The sequence below is a fragment of the Mustela lutreola genome, chromosome 5 (genome assembly GCF_030435805.1).
Source record: "Mustela lutreola isolate mMusLut2 chromosome 5, mMusLut2.pri, whole genome shotgun sequence".
In the NCBI taxonomy this organism is placed as follows: domain Eukaryota; kingdom Metazoa; phylum Chordata; class Mammalia; order Carnivora; family Mustelidae; genus Mustela; species Mustela lutreola.
Genome location: NC_081294.1, coordinates 95,384,016 through 95,401,280, shown reverse-complemented (window position 1 = coordinate 95,401,280; position 17,265 = coordinate 95,384,016). Strand labels below are relative to the sequence as shown.

General features: G+C 43.0%; 1 protein-coding gene across 7 annotated transcripts in view; it reads right to left on the bottom strand.

The window, feature by feature from the left end:
- MAST4 (microtubule associated serine/threonine kinase family member 4) overlaps window positions 1–12,066 on the bottom strand; it is a 551,227-nt gene extending 539,161 nt beyond the window's left edge. For 6 of the 7 annotated variants that reach the window (XM_059175136.1, XM_059175141.1, XM_059175137.1 and 3 more), the window contains exon 1: window positions 11,386–12,058. In XM_059175136.1, coding sequence (XP_059031119.1) covers window positions 11,386–11,742 — 357 coding nt within the window. In that variant the 5' untranslated portion in view covers window positions 11,743–12,058. Of the gene's footprint in view, window positions 1–11,385 lie in introns of all 7 variants that reach the window. The other variant, XR_009353981.1, reaches the window with a different exon arrangement.
- Window positions 12,067–17,265: the final 5,199 nt, after the last annotated feature.

Genomic DNA, 17,265 nt, shown 5'->3' with positions numbered 1-17,265 from the left:
GTATGCTAAAGCATCAAACGAAATGCAAAACTGACCCTGTTATCCAGAGTTCAACTCCTCTGCAGGGGTTGGGAGTTAAGAGATAGTACCCTCTCTTTCTTTGGAAGACTGACAGAAACATACCAAGTAATTCTAAAAGATGAATAAAAATGGAACATGAAACTTTTTTTTCCTATATGTTTAAGTCAGCATAATCTGGAAGGAAGAATCTATGAGTAAATGTCTTTGTCAGAATTCCTTTCAAGAATATATGCCTATCCACAAATCAGAAAACACAGGGACCAAGTCTGTCAAAGGAAAGATGTGAATAAATAGTTCTAGAACAAATTATACACTGATAAGAACTTTAAAATTCCAATGTTTCTGTAGTAAGAGAGAAACAAAAAATTGGAGCAGCAAAGGACCTCTTGTTTCAACCCATGTGAAAATCCCAGAGGCTGTAATCCACCTAATAAGAAGTCAAGACAAGAGTTGAGGCTCCCAACCCGTCCGCCAATACTCAGCCACTACTCATAAAATTACCAGAATTCCTGCAACTCATTTCCACTGACAGCAGCATTTTCTTAAGCACCAGTGAGTACAGCCCAGTATCACGGTTAATGTTTTAAAGCTGGTTATCAATATTTCACCAGAAATAAAAATAATTCCTTTCAACATGTGGCTAATAACGGCTTACTGCTACAAGTGTGATTGTGATGATCAAATGCAATTTCCCAAAGCCAACCAGAAAATAAAAATTGGTTTATAGTTTAAAATCCTCACTTGTAGAAACTCACTCAGCCCATTAACTAATGACCTGAAACTCCAGATCAGAGCTTTAAATCTTAGCCGTGACCTTAAGTTCTACAGACAGACTCTTCAACCAAACTCTTCACGCCAAAGGCACAGAGACCTATCTGCTAAGTATGTCTTTTCATTAATGATTATTCGTTTATTCTTGTCACATCATCTAAGGTTCTGTGCTAGGCTCTTGGATACAGAGAGATCAAGAGTCTGGGACCTTAAGGAATGCAGGGTATATAATGTTAAGAAGGTCACTTAGCTACAGCTACAGCATGGTAGTGTGGACCAACTGAATTATTAAATTTTAAAGAACTTTGGTAAAAGTTCAATGAATAAATGCATGTAGAGCCCTCCGAATGATGCCTTGACACATACTATGCCTCAAATGCAATTTTGTGCAATATATGATTGTCCACTAAACCCCATGCACTATTCTTGGAGCAGGGATTTGACTTGATAGGATGCTGTTCCCACTCAGAGGAGCTTACAATCTAGTGGAGGAGAGACATTAATTATCAATAATACCACATTTGATTTGAGAAATCAAATAAAGCATCAGAAAAGGCTATGCAACCTGTAAAGTCCTGTACAAATATTAACAGTAAAGACAAGATCTGGCATAACCCAGGAACAAAGAAATGCAGCACAACCCTTAGAAAAAGAACTTCTGCTATCTTCCACCTTTTAATTTAAGTACAGTTGAGGCACATGCTACATTAGTCTCAGGTATACAACACAGTGAGCGATCTTCAACTCTTAAAGTTAAAAAAGATATCTACTTTCATGAACAGTGCAGGCACTTTTATCCTCACCCTCTACCTCCTCTTACACACTTTTACATCTTCAATGGTTTTCAAAGATGATTGATGCCCAAAGTGAAAGCCCTAAAGCATGACAAGATGTCAAATTGTTAAAAAAAAAAGTAAAGGAAAAAAGTACCTTGTTCACAGAATAGTAAGGCAGGAAAACCACACCAGGACATTACAGGGGGGAAGAGAAAACAGAAAGTGAGAACAAAAAGAGTTTCTGAGTTTTTGGTGAATCACACAATTTCATAACCAAAAAAGGCTTTTCCCAAAAACATTCTATTCAATTGAAAGTTTACTACAATCTTTCAACTAATGTAGTTTGTTATGTTCTTTTTAAAATTCCGACAGCCACACTTCACAAGGGGAATAAAGAAAAAATGCCAAAATGTCAAATTGCTTCTCTCCAGGTATAACTCCTCCCAAGCTGGTCTTATTCCCCAATTTTAAAGCTGTTACCCTCAGCTTGCTCCAAGTGGAAATGTTCCAATTTCCTCCTGAAAATAAGTGATGTTGACTTTTTAATAAAATTAAGAGAGTTCCAACTTGTAATTTCCATTTTATCTCTTCTTCAAATAGTGATTTTTGCACTATGTCTAAAAGCCATCCATCACCGCAGATTAAAAGTAGTCCTAAAATGTTTTAGAACCACTCTGACCCTATTTTTCTTACTAGCCAGCAGTCAATAGCTTATGAGGATAACTTACTCAAAGTATTTAGAAAAAAACACCAAGAAATTCCAAAGACATTAAGTGGTACAATAAATTTACAAAAGTAGTATTTCAAATAATAGATATGTAAGTTAAACGACCGATACAAAGAGTCTTTCCTGATTTGACTGTAGCTTTCTGATGCTCACACAATAATCTTTAAACTAAAGCCGCACCAACTTAACCCTGAGCTTCTACTCGCTAGTCACAAGAGAGCCACAAAAATGAAAGGACAGCCTTTTCTTGCGTCTTCCTCACAGGTACTCTACTCATGTAAGAGGAGTATGAAGTGTTCTTTTGGTCAAACTTTTTAAGGATGACTTCTCTCCAAACAAGCAAATCTCAGGCTGCCCTTCTGTGTGGAGCAACTCTCCCCTCCTCCCTTGGCTGCACCTGAGGGAGAATCCCCACAGCTGCCCTCTTAAAACAAGCCTGAGGGGATGATGACTTCAAATAAGCCTCAAACCATATCAATTAAGCTGCAGAGGATTTCAGCTAAGCATTCCAGCTAAAGCTAAAGGAATAACAAAGCAGATTTTCTGAGTTTATGTTACATGTGTAGGAGCTAGACACCATAACATATTTATTCATTTAAAAAAAGCTGTTTGTGAAAATAATCCTTGAACCTTTATATACAAAATAGATTTCATCACCACTGCATCCTATTTCAACACCTTAATGTAGCTTAGGTAGCAATGACTGCCCCAGGAAGCAATTTTAAATTTGTAACTTCTGTAATCGAAGTCCCAATGACATATACAGTGACCTAAGATTTTAACCAATTCTAACCCAATTTTATTTTCCTTCCACCAATGATGCACTGGAGCCGTTCCTACTTGGCAAAAGGTATACCCATCTCTGCCTAAAGGAATACCTAAAAACAAATGTCAATACCAGAAGTCAGGGATATGATGGTATTATTTTCAAAACCAGCAGAGAAAGGCACAAAATCATGAGCCAGGAGTACACACCTACCTTTTCAGCTTATTAAAAATGAACTGACCAAGTTCTAAGGCAGAGGCCAAGAGACCCACACCTGACATGAGTTTATTAATGTATATTCTACTAACTGAACTAAACAAGCTGCACCTGTGAGCTTGCCTGCCCCTGAAAACAGCACTAAATTACAAATTCAAGAATGATAAAATTAAATTTTCATTTTCCACATGATAGCGTATAAAATTAGTTAAGAAAAGAAAGCCGATTTGTCAGTATTTCCACTCGCCCTCCCACATCCCTACCTCCCCCCGGCCCCCAATATCAGTACAAACCATTTGGGCTGAAAGGTTCAGTGGAAATAAGTACCATAATCAAAATTATATCGACTGTGTCCAAGAAAGGAATTGATGCGCTGGCAAAAGAGTACAAGCTTAGGGTACAAATTCATAGGCTGTCTCACAGACACATGTGAGACAGTTGTGAATTCAAATCATTAAATAAGCCGTGAATGCTCTTCATTAAGAGAAATGGGAAGGTCCACCAGAAACTGCACAGGAATTCTATACATTGAAGTGTGACTCCATTGTATGTGTGCCGCTGACCACGGTCCTGAACCAACATTTCGCCTTCCAGGGAACGGTTTCTCGCCTATCTATCCTTCCCAGGGATTATGAACACGGTGAGAGTGTGCAGAGACAGGCACAGAGAGGGAAAGAGACAAGTATACAGAAGATTCCAAGGACAAGACTTCTGCTGAATTTTTATGCTTTAATCCAAAACAACAGTACCAGATTAAAAAAAAAATCAGACAAAATATTGGAAACATAAGAGAACAAGAATCTCTGAATTGAACAATGCAAAGTTATGTAAATAGTGACCTGAACAGGCTTGTAGGGCAGTGCATGAGGTTGGTGAGAGGGAAACAAACCGCAGTCCCTGCACCAGCATGAGTTATAAGGTAAGTGCTCCGAGATTATTTTTATTTTTGCCTTAAAGGATGACATGCTTACACTGACCCCAAAGGGTCAAAACAAAAGGGGGTGGGGTCAGCACAATATACATACAGGAATTCTTGCACTTTTAAAAGTACTATCACACTTCTGAAAGATTTCCTTTCTGCGAAACTGGGGTGACCCCTTGAACACCTGCCTTCTCTGTCCCACCTGACCCTAATGCTTATGTGAACCAAAGATGGCTTCCAGAAAATCATTTAATGTGTCTTGTCACTCTCTTCTGAGTCTCCAAATCATTAGCCACAATGTTTAAGCTCATGGTCATCTCACCAGCCTCTCCACCAGGCTGATGTGCTGCCTTCTGACTAAATCCCTGGGCACAGCAAGTAATTTACATATGCATAGAGTCTCTTAGGATATTATTTAATAAATGACCACTAAGAGGAGGTTCCATGAGTAAAAGAGAGATAGTATCTTTATAGAAGGGTTAATGAACCATACACCATAAAGTTTTCCTGTTAGTACATTATAAGAGATGCTCTATGAAATTAAAAGTGATAACTATGTTACGTATCTACCTACTCATGAATGAAAGGGCCTGCCAATAAAACATGCTGGTAGCATAATTCACCAGAGAAAGGAACTCTAGGCTTCTAATTATTCCTGGCGATGGCGTGCACAGTGTGCATAAACCAGCTCTTCCATACTCGGTAGTAAGAACAAATGCCATTATGGAACACATACTATGTGCCAGGCATCATGCTGGGGACTCTAGAAAACATCTCATTAAGTCTCAGGACAACCCTCTGCAATAAACATTGTCATGCCCAGTTTACAGATGAGGAAACAGTTTCATCATTAAAAACCTTTCCAAGTCACACAACCCATTACTGGCTGAACGAGTGTCATTAGTCTGAACCCTCAGACACTACGGACCCTAGAGCAGAGGAAAAACTGGCCTGGCTGCTAGACCTGATGGGAGGAAAGAGAGGAGCACAAGACCTTTCCAGACAACACTACAGACTGTGATAATGTGATTATAAATGGCACGGGGTTTCTTCCATCTAAAAAGTGTAATCATCTTTTCTAAGATAGAAATGTGAATGCATACACATACACCACACTCAATTTTCTCTAGTGTCAGGCCACCTGGTTATCGATCCTCCTCATTGTGATAAATTTTCTTTTTTTTTTTTTTAAAGATTTTATTCACTTATTTGCCAGAGAGAGAGTGAGCACAAACAGAGGAGCAGTAGGCAGGACCCTGGGATCATGACCTGAGCCGAAGGCAGACGCTTAACGGACTGAGCCACCCAGGTGTCCCTGTGAGAAACTTTGTAACAAGCTCTTTCTACATGTTGTCATCTTTGCACCCCACATTATAGTTCTTCTATCCCCTTCCTCAAAGGGACAAACTGGGAAACAACTGGATTCATTCATACGTTGTGTAGATAACATAGCTTGGTCATTGACTAAAACAGTGGCAAAATATAAATACTTGACTTTTCCCTAAAATACCTCAGACCAGAGGTGGAAAGGGCAAAATCCTTAGTTCTCTGATGCTGACCATTCCTTCTCCAGAAAAATACAAGAAAACAAGCTAGACTCTCATAACGTGTATTAGCTCACAAACACCACACTTCCCACCAACAGGGAAGCTCATACAATCTCAGGGCAATTTCACCGTGTATTCACCTTGGGTAAATGTTTTCCTACAATTTACTGTGGAAATGAACGACTGCAAGCCCCTCTTCTCAGTCACCATTCCCATGAAAAGTTTTTCCTCCAAGAAAATAATGGGCTTAAGGCTTTCATCACAATGAAAAGGAGCACTGATAATCACAATACGATAATCTCTGGAAGAGAGCTAAATTCTTTTTCTAGGATATTTCCCATGTGTTTACCTAGAGAACCTGAACTACCAGGAATGAGCCCTGTTCCAGGTACACACCATTTATCAAGATGCCTTCTTCTAGGTCATCAGCTCCAACCCTGGAACATTTAAACAGGCTACATGAGCAGCTCCCAAGAGCTAGGCTTTCAGGCTTCCCACCTTCCAAAAACACAAATCTTATCCCACTTTCTTGATTCAGTCCTTCAATGGCTCCCAGTACCCTTGTAATGAAGTCCACAAGGTTCTGGACGACCCGCTACATCTCTATCAAGCATCATCAGGAGGGATGCTATGCTCCCTCCTCCATGCCAAATGACCCACAGACCTACCATATTCTCTCTGGCGTCACAGCCTCCTGCTCTCTGCATCGCTCTGACCCTTTCCCTCCTCCCAGCTATTTCGAACTCATACATTAGGTCTCAGCTCAAATATCGCCACCTCAGTAAGGCAATGCTCACCTCCACATTAAATGAGTTATATGATACAGACACACTCCCTCACAGTCTGCTCCTCTGTACCCATTTACCACCTGGGAAACCAATAATAATTGGGAAACCATAATAATTGTATGTTTAGGGACTATCTCCCCCCAACTACACTAGAAGCTCCGTGAGCTCCAAGCTATCTCTGTCTCATCCACTCTAGACCCTTAAAGCTGAGGCCAATGCTTTGTAAGAATCTCATGCAATACATACTGCTTGACTGATTCTTTAAACTCATGGCTTTCTTGCTGAAATTTCTTGCTGTTAAATGCACCAAGATTTATACACTACTTTTGTTCAAATTATGTAGCTGCTGTGATTAATAAAATACAAACCCAAAAAGCTTTACTGAAGGGGACTGGGTGCCTCAGTCAGTAAAGCGGCTGCCTTTGGTTCAGGTCATGAGCTTGGGGTCCTGGGATAGAGCCCTGAGCCAGGCTTCATGCTCAGCAGTAAGTCAACTTCTCCCTCTCCCTCTGTTCCCCAACTCTGCCCCGCCCCATGCTCACTGGTGCACGCAAGCGTGCTCTCTCTCAAAAAATAAAATCTTAAAGGGGGGGGGGGCGCTTTACTGAATCCATGGTTGTTTTTGCTATTTATTTGCTTAAGTAATCAACACTAGAAATTTATCTGCTGCCTCACTATCACATGGCACACGCCATGAGTACAAGCAGTACTCAAACTCAAACACTAATTAATAGAACAGTTCAGAGACGTCCCATTACTGTGCTTACTTAACACAGGAAACTTTCCGAACGTATGTCAACAAAACAAGTCCTTCAGTGTTGCAGAGTATAAGTGAGCTGCTTTATATGGAGTTGAAAAGCCTTTCAACCACTAAGCCTTTTTTTCAGCCATTCTAAGAATCCTTCAAAGTTTCAAGTTCTAATATATACAGTGAAAAGCAGATTTAATACACAAGTCCTTTCAAAGGTATTTTGAATAGAACCTCAGTGATTTGGTTTTACCTGGATCTTGGGACGCCTGGGTGGCTCAGTCGGTTGAGTGTTGGACTCTTGATTTCCACTCAAGTCATGATCTCAGGAATGTGAGATCCAGCCCCACATCAGACTCTGTGCTGGGCATGGAGCTTGCATGAAAGTATCTCCCTGTCCCTCTGCTCTGTTCCCTCCTTCTCCCTTTCTCTTAAAAAAAGAAAAAAGAAAAACCTGGATCCATGAGATATTTTTGATAAGAGATCTAGAGGTCTGAGCATAACTCCCAACAGACAAAAACAAATGGATACACATACAGTCACCCTTCAATCAAATGCACAATGATTTTCAAAGATGCCATTTTTTCCTTATTCATTCAACATATATTTACTGCGTCCCTACTAATGTATTAGACATACTGTGCTAGGCATACAAAGCAAAATCCCTGCCATCGAGGAGTTCAGTGAAGCAGCAAAATAGCACCTGAATATTTCACTAGTGTCCTCCACAGTTGCTTTGAGAAATGACAGAGCGGAGTGCCCAGAAGTCTGAGACATGTGATCAGAAAACAGTCCTCCAATCTAGATCACAATAGACTAATAGAGCCCACTACCTCTCAAAACTCACAGACTCCAAATGCAAAGGCTTCAGAAAGCAGCAGAGGGAGTCAGGTGCAGTTTATTAAACAAAATGACATGAGCCATCTCTAACTCTCCAGTGTTTCAAGTACAAAAGAACTACAGTCGCTGCCTTGTCAAACCATTGTTTTAAGCACCAAAAGCATAAAGGGCCTGTAACACTTAGTAAGTTCACACACATACTGAAAGTAAGATAAAACACAAAATACTGTAAGACACTACTAGATAGTCAAATCAGCTTGCACAAGGTTGCTAAAAAAATTAGCACCACAATTATACACTACGTATTTGAATTTTGCTGTTTTTTAACAAGTTACAGAGTATGTTACTGTAAAAAGAAAAAAACACACTTTGGAAAGCAATGACTCTCCCAAGCTAGACATAACAATTTCAAAAACTAAATGAGCCTTTTCCCATTTTATGGGTTGCACTTAAGCCTTTTAATGCTTTATACTCAGGGCCTTGCTGGAGCATAACTAACATTACACTAACTTTGCCCTGCCATAACACAACCTGATACAAATAAAATCTGTTTCCCAGCTTATGCTAATAAAATCAGAATAACCTGAACAGACACAGCCTCAGGTTCTCTCAAAGCAGCAGATTATCTATGTATAAATAAAAATAACAAGCCAGCCCAAGTTCGTAATTTCATGTCACAAAATTTTCATCACAAGTTAACCTGAAAAATTAATATTTACTTAGCACTTAATACTCTATGTTAGATACTGTGCTAGGATTAAATTAAATGGCATGTATAAAATGCCTAACTCTATCATTATTATTCCCATTTAATGGTGCAAAAACCAGGGCTTACATGAGTTGAGTGGTCCACAATCCCACATCTAATGTGACAGCATTGGGACGCAAACCCAGGCCTTCCCACTAAACTTAGTGTTTGTAACCTAACTGAACCCTCTGGGACGGTGTTTGTATCTATGAGCATTTTCATAGGAACAGATGGAGAGCTTACATTAGATTCTCAAAGAAGCTCATGATCCCCACATAAGTTAAAAAAATCACTGCACCATATGATCACCTGTAGGGGAATAAAAAAACAAAACAAGAAACGCCACACACTGGACTTCAAGGCCTTTTACCGAGACTACCACTTCTGTACCTCCTAAGGAGGTAAAAACTCCACAGTTACAGTTGCACTTTAAAATCCTCAGAGAAAAAAAAAAAAAAAAAAAAATCCTCAGAGCAAGTTAAGATTTCCACTCCTGGGTAATTTCCAGCAACCCCTGACACAGAGTAAGTTACACAATAAATTGTAATACTGTATCAGTTTACATCCAGTTCTGAGATTTCACAAATACTGACCAAATTTATTTAGTCATTGCACTTTTCAAAATATGTTTCCATCAACGAAGCCTCACTGCATTGCCTGTGAAATAAGCTATCATTATATCCACTTCCGAGAAAGTCGAACACTGTCACCCTAAGGCCAGGCAATAAATCAGCTATGTAATCAGAATCCAAAGTGAGAAGTTACCTACATCCCCCCACCTCCAAGATACGCGAGACCATGTCCTTTACCCCAGAGCACCCTCTCCTAGCTACCCAGAAAACATTAGGCATCTTTTCTACTAATGACAACATTAAATGAGATCCAGTAGTAAATCAATGAGTTAGGGCATACCCCTAGCTGCCCTATGACAAGTGTGCTCCTCTTAAAGCTGAGGCAGATATCACAGGGAAAATACCTGGCACATGCCTGGCATCTTCAAAATGAGACAGAGCCACTGAGGGACCCTGACAGCCCTGTGATAGGTATGGCACTCAGCTTAACTCCCAGCATCCTGTCCCTAGGATCAATCTTAATGATTCAGCCATCCTAAATTCCTGAGCAGCAAAAACAAACAAACAAAAACAAAACAAAACCCACATTTATGTGTTAATTAATTATCTTGAAGTTAATTGGTTCAAATCCCTCATTCTACAGATAAAACTGAAAGAGGAATGCAACAATTCACCCAAGGCCTCACAACTCAAGAGCAGAGAGACAGTTCTAGAAAGCAGGTCTCCAGACACCTGTCCAGGATCCTTACATTCCTTCTGAGCATAGAGAAATCAGTCAGGGATACTGGCAGAAGGCTGGCCATTGACGTGACATCGAGGACTTCACTCTCCCCCCTTGTGCCAGATTCACTCTTTGCGTCCAGACTGAGATCCCTGGGGCCCAATGTCAGGACACTGACCTCAACTTGCATATTCTGAGAGACAAGGACAATTGCTTATTAAAGCTAACCCCACAAGAGAGAAGAAAAATAGGATTCTGTCACTGAAGAATTAACTTCACAAGGAGTCTATGTTAGGATGATGTTTTATTTATAATCATGCCTGAGCAAGATGACTTCTTCACAACCACAGTCCCAAGCAAACAATCTTAAAGATAATGAAGAGCACCATGCTTTCTAAGCGTGCGCCAAAGGCCGAAAAAACAAACAACAAAAAAACAAACAAAAAACGAAAAACTAGGAAAGCAGTGGAGAGGACACCAAAGTCATATGCTCAACGTGTCGGGGGCGCAACCGACAAGTTTTGGAAGAACATTCTTCCAACAAACCAGGATGGACACAGTCCCCCTCCCCGCCCTTGCAGAAAATGGGAGGTTCCCTATCCAGTTTGGCAACCCGCGCGCATCTGGACACCCGGGAACAACCCGAATGGGCGCTGCAGGCGGACGGAAAGCAGAGAGTGCCCCTCTCACAGGAAACCGACGCTGCGCGGACCAGCCAAAACCACCCGCAGGAGATCCCGCGGGCCGGCGTCCCTGACAGCATCCGCGCAACTCCGCGGCACGGCCCGCACTCGTCTGCCAGGACCCACACACAGTCTCTTCCCCTCACCACACTCCCCTCCGCCCGAAAGCTGAGGCGGGAAGCAACGCCCGCTTCGGAAAATGAGCTCTTAGTTATGGGGACAAGCTAGGCGTCCAGATCACACCCGTACCCAGACCCATCGTAGCAGATACGGACAGTGAGTTCGCGGCTTTGACATCTTGGAAAGCACACTCTCAGAGAGCGCCTGAAGACACACAAGCGGAGGTAACAGTCACGGGTAGTCAATAGACCATCGAGAGGCTCCTAACTGCCATCACCCCGGCCTCCGGGCAGAGCACCTGGGTTCCCTCCCTGTCCCCATGCCCCGGGTGCGCCCTGCCACTAGCCCCGCGCGGGGCGCAGAGCTGAGGTCTTCCGATAGCCGGGACCCGGCGGGGAGCGGGGGAAGGGGGAACTCACCTCCTCGTCCTGCTCTTCCTGGGACGCGCTGCTGCCCCGGGGTAGCGCGGTTCCTCCGGAGAGCTGCGGCGGCGGCGCACAGACTCCAAGCTCAAGCACCACGCGCGCGGGAGCCCACGCGGCCGGCGGCCGGGCTCTCACGGCGCCGCCCGGCGGCAGCGGCGGCGGCGGCGGCTGCTCGCGGGAGAAGCCGCCGGGCTCCCCTTCCTCCGACAGAGTTTCTGAACCCGAGGAGGACTCCGCCGAGGAAGCGCCTGGAGAGGACGCGGCGGCCACCGCAGGGGCGGGAGCTCCGGGGCCGTGGCCGCTGCAGCTGCGAAGCACGGGCTCCGGCGCCTCCGAAACTTTCTCCCCCATTTCCCTCTCGGGCCCAAAGTACGGCCCGGGGGGCGGCGGGGACGCGGCGCGCACTCAGCGTCTCCAGGGAAAGCAGCGGGCTGCGCGGCTCCGGGTCGCTCTCGCTGACGCTCCCGGGCTGCGGGGAGCCCCGCCGGCGACTACATGGCCGCGGCACGGCCGCCGGAGACCGCCGCCAACTTACCAGCCGCCCAGACTTGGCGGCCGACGGGGGCTGCCGCGCGCGGGGACAGGCCAGCTCGAGTCCGCGCTCTACGTTCCACAACCCGTGCGCGCCGCGCCCGCGCCACCGGGACTGCGGCTTCGCCAGCAAAACCTGCCTCCGGGCAGGAGCGGGGCCGGCGGAGGAGACGGGCAGTCCGGGGAACCAATGGCGGGCCAGGCGCGCCGGTGGGCGGAGGCTGCGGCGCCCCCGGCCGCACGGGCGTCAGGTAGGGGAGGCGGGGCCGAGGCTCGGACTACGGGATCCCGCCCGAGCGCTTGGGGCCCTGGGGACTCCGGAGAGGAGGAGGGGGGACCCTGGAGGGTGGGAGTGGAATCAGGCATCCGAGCCAAAACCTGGGATTGCGAACTTGGCGGGGAAGCGGCTGTCCGTCCTTGGAATGCCTTGGAGAGATGGCTGAGGGGGCGGCGAGACCTTGGAGAAGAACTGGACTTTGTTTGGAAAAAGTAAAATCGAGGAAACTGACCAGAAGAAAAAGTAGTAGGGCTTTAAGAGTAAAAGGAAACACAGTCACGCACCCACATGCCTGCTGGAGCAGAAAGAGGGAAACTGTCCCAAACTGAATCGATCTAAACCGACCTATTAACCAATCTGGGATTCTCCGTTTAAACTCCTTGGGCCTCAGTTTCCTCAGCTGGAAATGGAGATATTAATATTTGTCTTGTCAAGCTATAAGCAGAACATTATCTATCAATTATATATATATATATACATATATATATATATATACATACATACATATTTTTTTCCAATGACAATTTTCCTTATTTCTGTGTATAAACTAAAAGTTTAAGCCAACGACTTGTACCTTTGAAAGAGAAGAAAATAACAAACAATGCCCCTATATTTAATTGGGAACAAGAATGTGCCCAGTACTGTGCCCAGGCCTAAACAAAGTTGAATTAGAAAGGACTCTGTGGCCTTAACCATTGCCTGTCTCTCCACATCAGCTAAGTAGAGCATGAAAAGAGTTTACATTTCCAGTTTAGTTTTTCCTATCCCTGGATTATAAGCCAGCAGGAAGCAAGACCAAGTGCTTCATTTTCCTTACCCCTAAGAATTAGGAGAAAATATTTTCACCAAAGGCACAAGACTCACCTTACTGTCCTCCCCTGGACTGGAAAATGCACCTTCTGGGTGACTAAGTGACTTACATTTCTTGGAAGCCAGCACTGGGTCTAGCAGTGGAAAATAAATGATTCCTCACTTGCTTTCAGCTCCAGCCCTGTTCTGAGATCTGGCACTGTGACCTGGGATATAAATTCAACCTGATTAAATTCCATAGACACTGACTGAGTTGTGTGCCAGGTGCTTGCAGGGGATACAAAGATGAATAAGGCAGGTCCCCTGCCCTTGAGGAGCTTATGGTCAGACAAGAGATTGATGCTGCATAATATAGCTCCATTATTAATTTTTTAAAGCTGTGGTAGTGCTACAAGAACAATGTGTCATGGAAGAATGGGGGAGAGTTACAGAAAAACAGTTAACAGGTCCTCAAGAATCTTAGATTTCTCTTTATCAGAACAGTTTTGCCAAAGGTCCTTAAGAACTAAAGGACTGGAGTTGAAAGCCCCTTCAGCTAATGAGCGCTTTTATGCTATCACAGTATTTACAAGTACTACATCACACAAAGTGCTTCATTATACTGGACAACAAGCTTTGTCCTGATCAGTTTCCTCCCCCCAGGATGAAGGGGAAGGAAATATGGCATGAACCTATTGCCATAGACAGCCATATACTGCAAAGCAGGCTCTGGCTGTCAGGCATATATTGTGACACTTCAGGATTATCTGTGGGGATGTGAATACCTGCTGAGGCAAAAGGACAATTCTAGTGCCTTGACTAAGTTGTGACAGCAAGGCTGAAGCGAGAGCACAGTGGGGTGGTCAGAATGCAGTCCTGGACCTCACAATTGCTTTTTTAGTCAGGAGTACTGGTCTTTATCTGAACCCCTATGTGGCTGATTTGGCAGAGCCAAAGTGAAATCAGGACTTAAGCAAACCATTCACATGAAAGAAAAGGAGAGGTTACTTTTTAGTGCATGGGAAAAGAAGAGGCGATGACATGATCTGAATTACTAACAGAAGAAACGATAATAGCAATTCTTGCTTGAGCCCTAGGCATTGTCTATAGGTGGTCTCATTTAACCCTGGCAACAATCTTATAAGACAGACTCAATTGGCCCCACTTTATAGATGAAGAAACTGAAGATTTGCAATGTCAAATAACTTTGCCAAATGTCACACAGCAAGCGAGATATAGAACTGTGGTTTGAACCCACTGGTACGCTTCTGAGACGCCGTTCAACATTCCAGTATAATGCTATTCAGAACACACCACTCTTTCAAGCACATAGTTACATGCTACATTACAAATATCCACAGAGCAGGAATACTGTTGTCTTGATTCAATATGTAAAAGAATATGAAAGGATACTTGGAGAACAAATTGTTTCCCCCCACCCCCACCCCACATTTGTCAGGTACTTACAATGTTTTTAAATACTTTACAAATGTTAACTTTGTAATCCTTATGCCCTGTGAGGTAGCCACTATTATTAATTTCATATTACAAATATGAAATGTGTGAAAACTATGGCATAGAAAACTTATGTAATTTGCCCAAAGTCACACAGCTGTCAAGTGACGGAGCCAGGATTCAAATTTGAACAGTTTGGCCTCAGCGTTCATGCTCTTAGACTCTACTGATCAAAATCAAGTACTGGATCAGTATTTAACTTTTTAAACATTAACCCTTCATAAGAAATATAGTTTACAACTCATGACACATATAAATGCAACTACAAATAAAATTCCATGAAATGATACCTATCCTAAGTTCCCAGAAGCAATGCAGTCTGATATTTTATTGTATTTCATTGAAAATAAAAATGCTAGTTGCAATCACCTAAATATATTTCATACTCCACCCTGACACATGCAGTCGAAAGCAGTGTATCCAGTCATCCCCAGGGCTGACCCATGAGGGAAGTATGACTGTGGTACAGGCTTAGAGTTTCCAGACCAGAACTAGGCAAACTCAAAGGATGACTCTATACATAGAAGGTGATCAGAAGGTCAGATTAGTTCCTCAAAAATATCACAATTAGACCTATGGACAAATTCTGAGGTTTGGCCAAACCATTGAAACAAAATCAGTTTTGATTTACGAATCCTGTGGTTTTCTTGTCTGATAAATTATAATCATCTTCCTCAGTGTCAAGGAAAGTACCCCAACAAAAGGACTTCTCATAGATGTCCGTACTCTTAGGTATAAAGAGTACCTTTTTTAGGCTTTTTTCCTGTATTGTCACTGTGGCAAGAGCCAGAAAAATAAAAATGACTTAGTCATAGCTCTTGGGAAGCACTGGTATAGCTTTGTATGACAGAACCAGACCAGCCTACAGATGAGGAAGTACTAGGTGATCGGTGTCCATAGGTTGTATGAGACAGGCTCCCAAGTGCTTGGTTCAAAGACAGGAACCCCTGGGCACTTGAGTCAGTGATCACTGTGTTCAGTGATGAAACACTTGCCTCAGTTTTCTACATTGTTCTCCTAAGTAGCTGGAGATATTGTCTCTGAGAGTCTCTGTTGTCTCTGCCAGTCTCTTTCTGTGGGTGAGGCCAAGTGTGAATGTCAAGCTCTGTCTCTCTGTGATGGAGGATGTTGGAGGAAGAGTCATCACATCCTTAGTCCATTCCCATTGCTTTGACCTTCCTCCTAAAGATTAGGTTTACAATTTAATAAAATTGAATTCAGTTGTCCTTTCGCCTTACCTACATGAAATTAGAGCATCATCAACTCCAAACAAACATTAGTGCAAAATTACAAGTAAATATGTTCCTCTTTAATAGCCCATCATGTTATCTTTAGACTATGAAAATGATGATCTTACACTTTTGGCAGGTTTCTTAATTATCATTATTAATGATAGGTTTGCCTGCTCCCCCTTGACCAATGAAATGCAATTTCAGGACAAAGTAAATGTCAATGAAAACATGGCCATTGAAGTGGCCTAGACTGCGATTTCTGATTTAAACCAAAGGTGTAGCATAGTACAGCCCATGGCTGTTTCTGACCACCAAGCTGGGAGGAAAAGCTCCCACAGCTTCTCAGGCTTTTGTCTGTATCTAAGCCTCCAGGAGAGGAAGGGTTACAGGACAAGATTCCAGAAGATAAGTAGAATTTTTAAATGATAGTTGAAAAGGACAAGAGAGAAAGAGTACTAACGTGACTTGCAGCTGTTGGAGTCTCTGACCTAGAGGTTGAGAAGGATGGGAAACTAAGCTATGTTAGTAAGTTAAAATAAGCCTGCCGCAGCCCTAAGGGGGTGGGAGGGCCTGCTGATCTGATCTCTTAGATCAAGGTTCCTCTGTGAGTTGTACGAGAAATACATCAGATCAGGACGCAAGCATGAGAACAAAGGACGCTGATTCCCTGGCCCCAAAGAAGGTATGGGAATCAACATTTTTAAGCCCCATTCCAAGGGAGTGTCAAGTATACTAAAGCTTGAGGATTACTGAAGATGTTCCTAATTTGGAAATCAAGGAGCCATTTTATCGGGCAAATGTGTATGGCTCATAGAAGGTGACTGGAATGAGCCTGACTGACAGAGAGGGCATCTCTTTGAACCACTTTGTTCCTATTCTCCTGGAATACAACTACCTTTGGGAGACCAAGACAACTTAGCAGCTGGACAGGAATATGCATGTTCTGAAAACAGCTGGAAAAACTGAGCTAATACACAAAAAGAATTGAGGATAATGTTCCCTTGAGGATTCTATTTAAACAAAATTCAAAATGGTGACCTATTTCCCATGGAAGATTCCAATCTTTTGCACTTGTCTTTCCAAGACAGACAAGATGGATAGTCACATCTGGGATTTTTTTGTTATGCTTTCAGCATGAAATGTTCTTTTATTATCACTCTTCATTTTTCAAAAAGATTTACTCAGTACTCTTTGCCTGTTTAGGAAACAGAAAACAAGCAAACACATTTACTCATTTTTATTCATTATCATGGTTTGCTTTCAGAGTCAAATGGTTCTGTTTCCCATTTTCAATTCACAGAGTAATTTCCTTGACTCTGTCTACACTGCTTGGCAAGTAGTTCCTTCCACCCCCAACCCTAACTAATTAGAAAATAAAATGATGCTGAATAGTAACCTAGGAAGTGGCAACTCCTTCCACAGTCGTGGGCCAGTCTGCAACGCTAAGGGCAATTTTTAAGTTTTTTTCGTACTTGAAGAAATAGGGCCTTCTAGTTCTTTTCTCCTCAAGGTGTGGTTTGCCAATAAGCT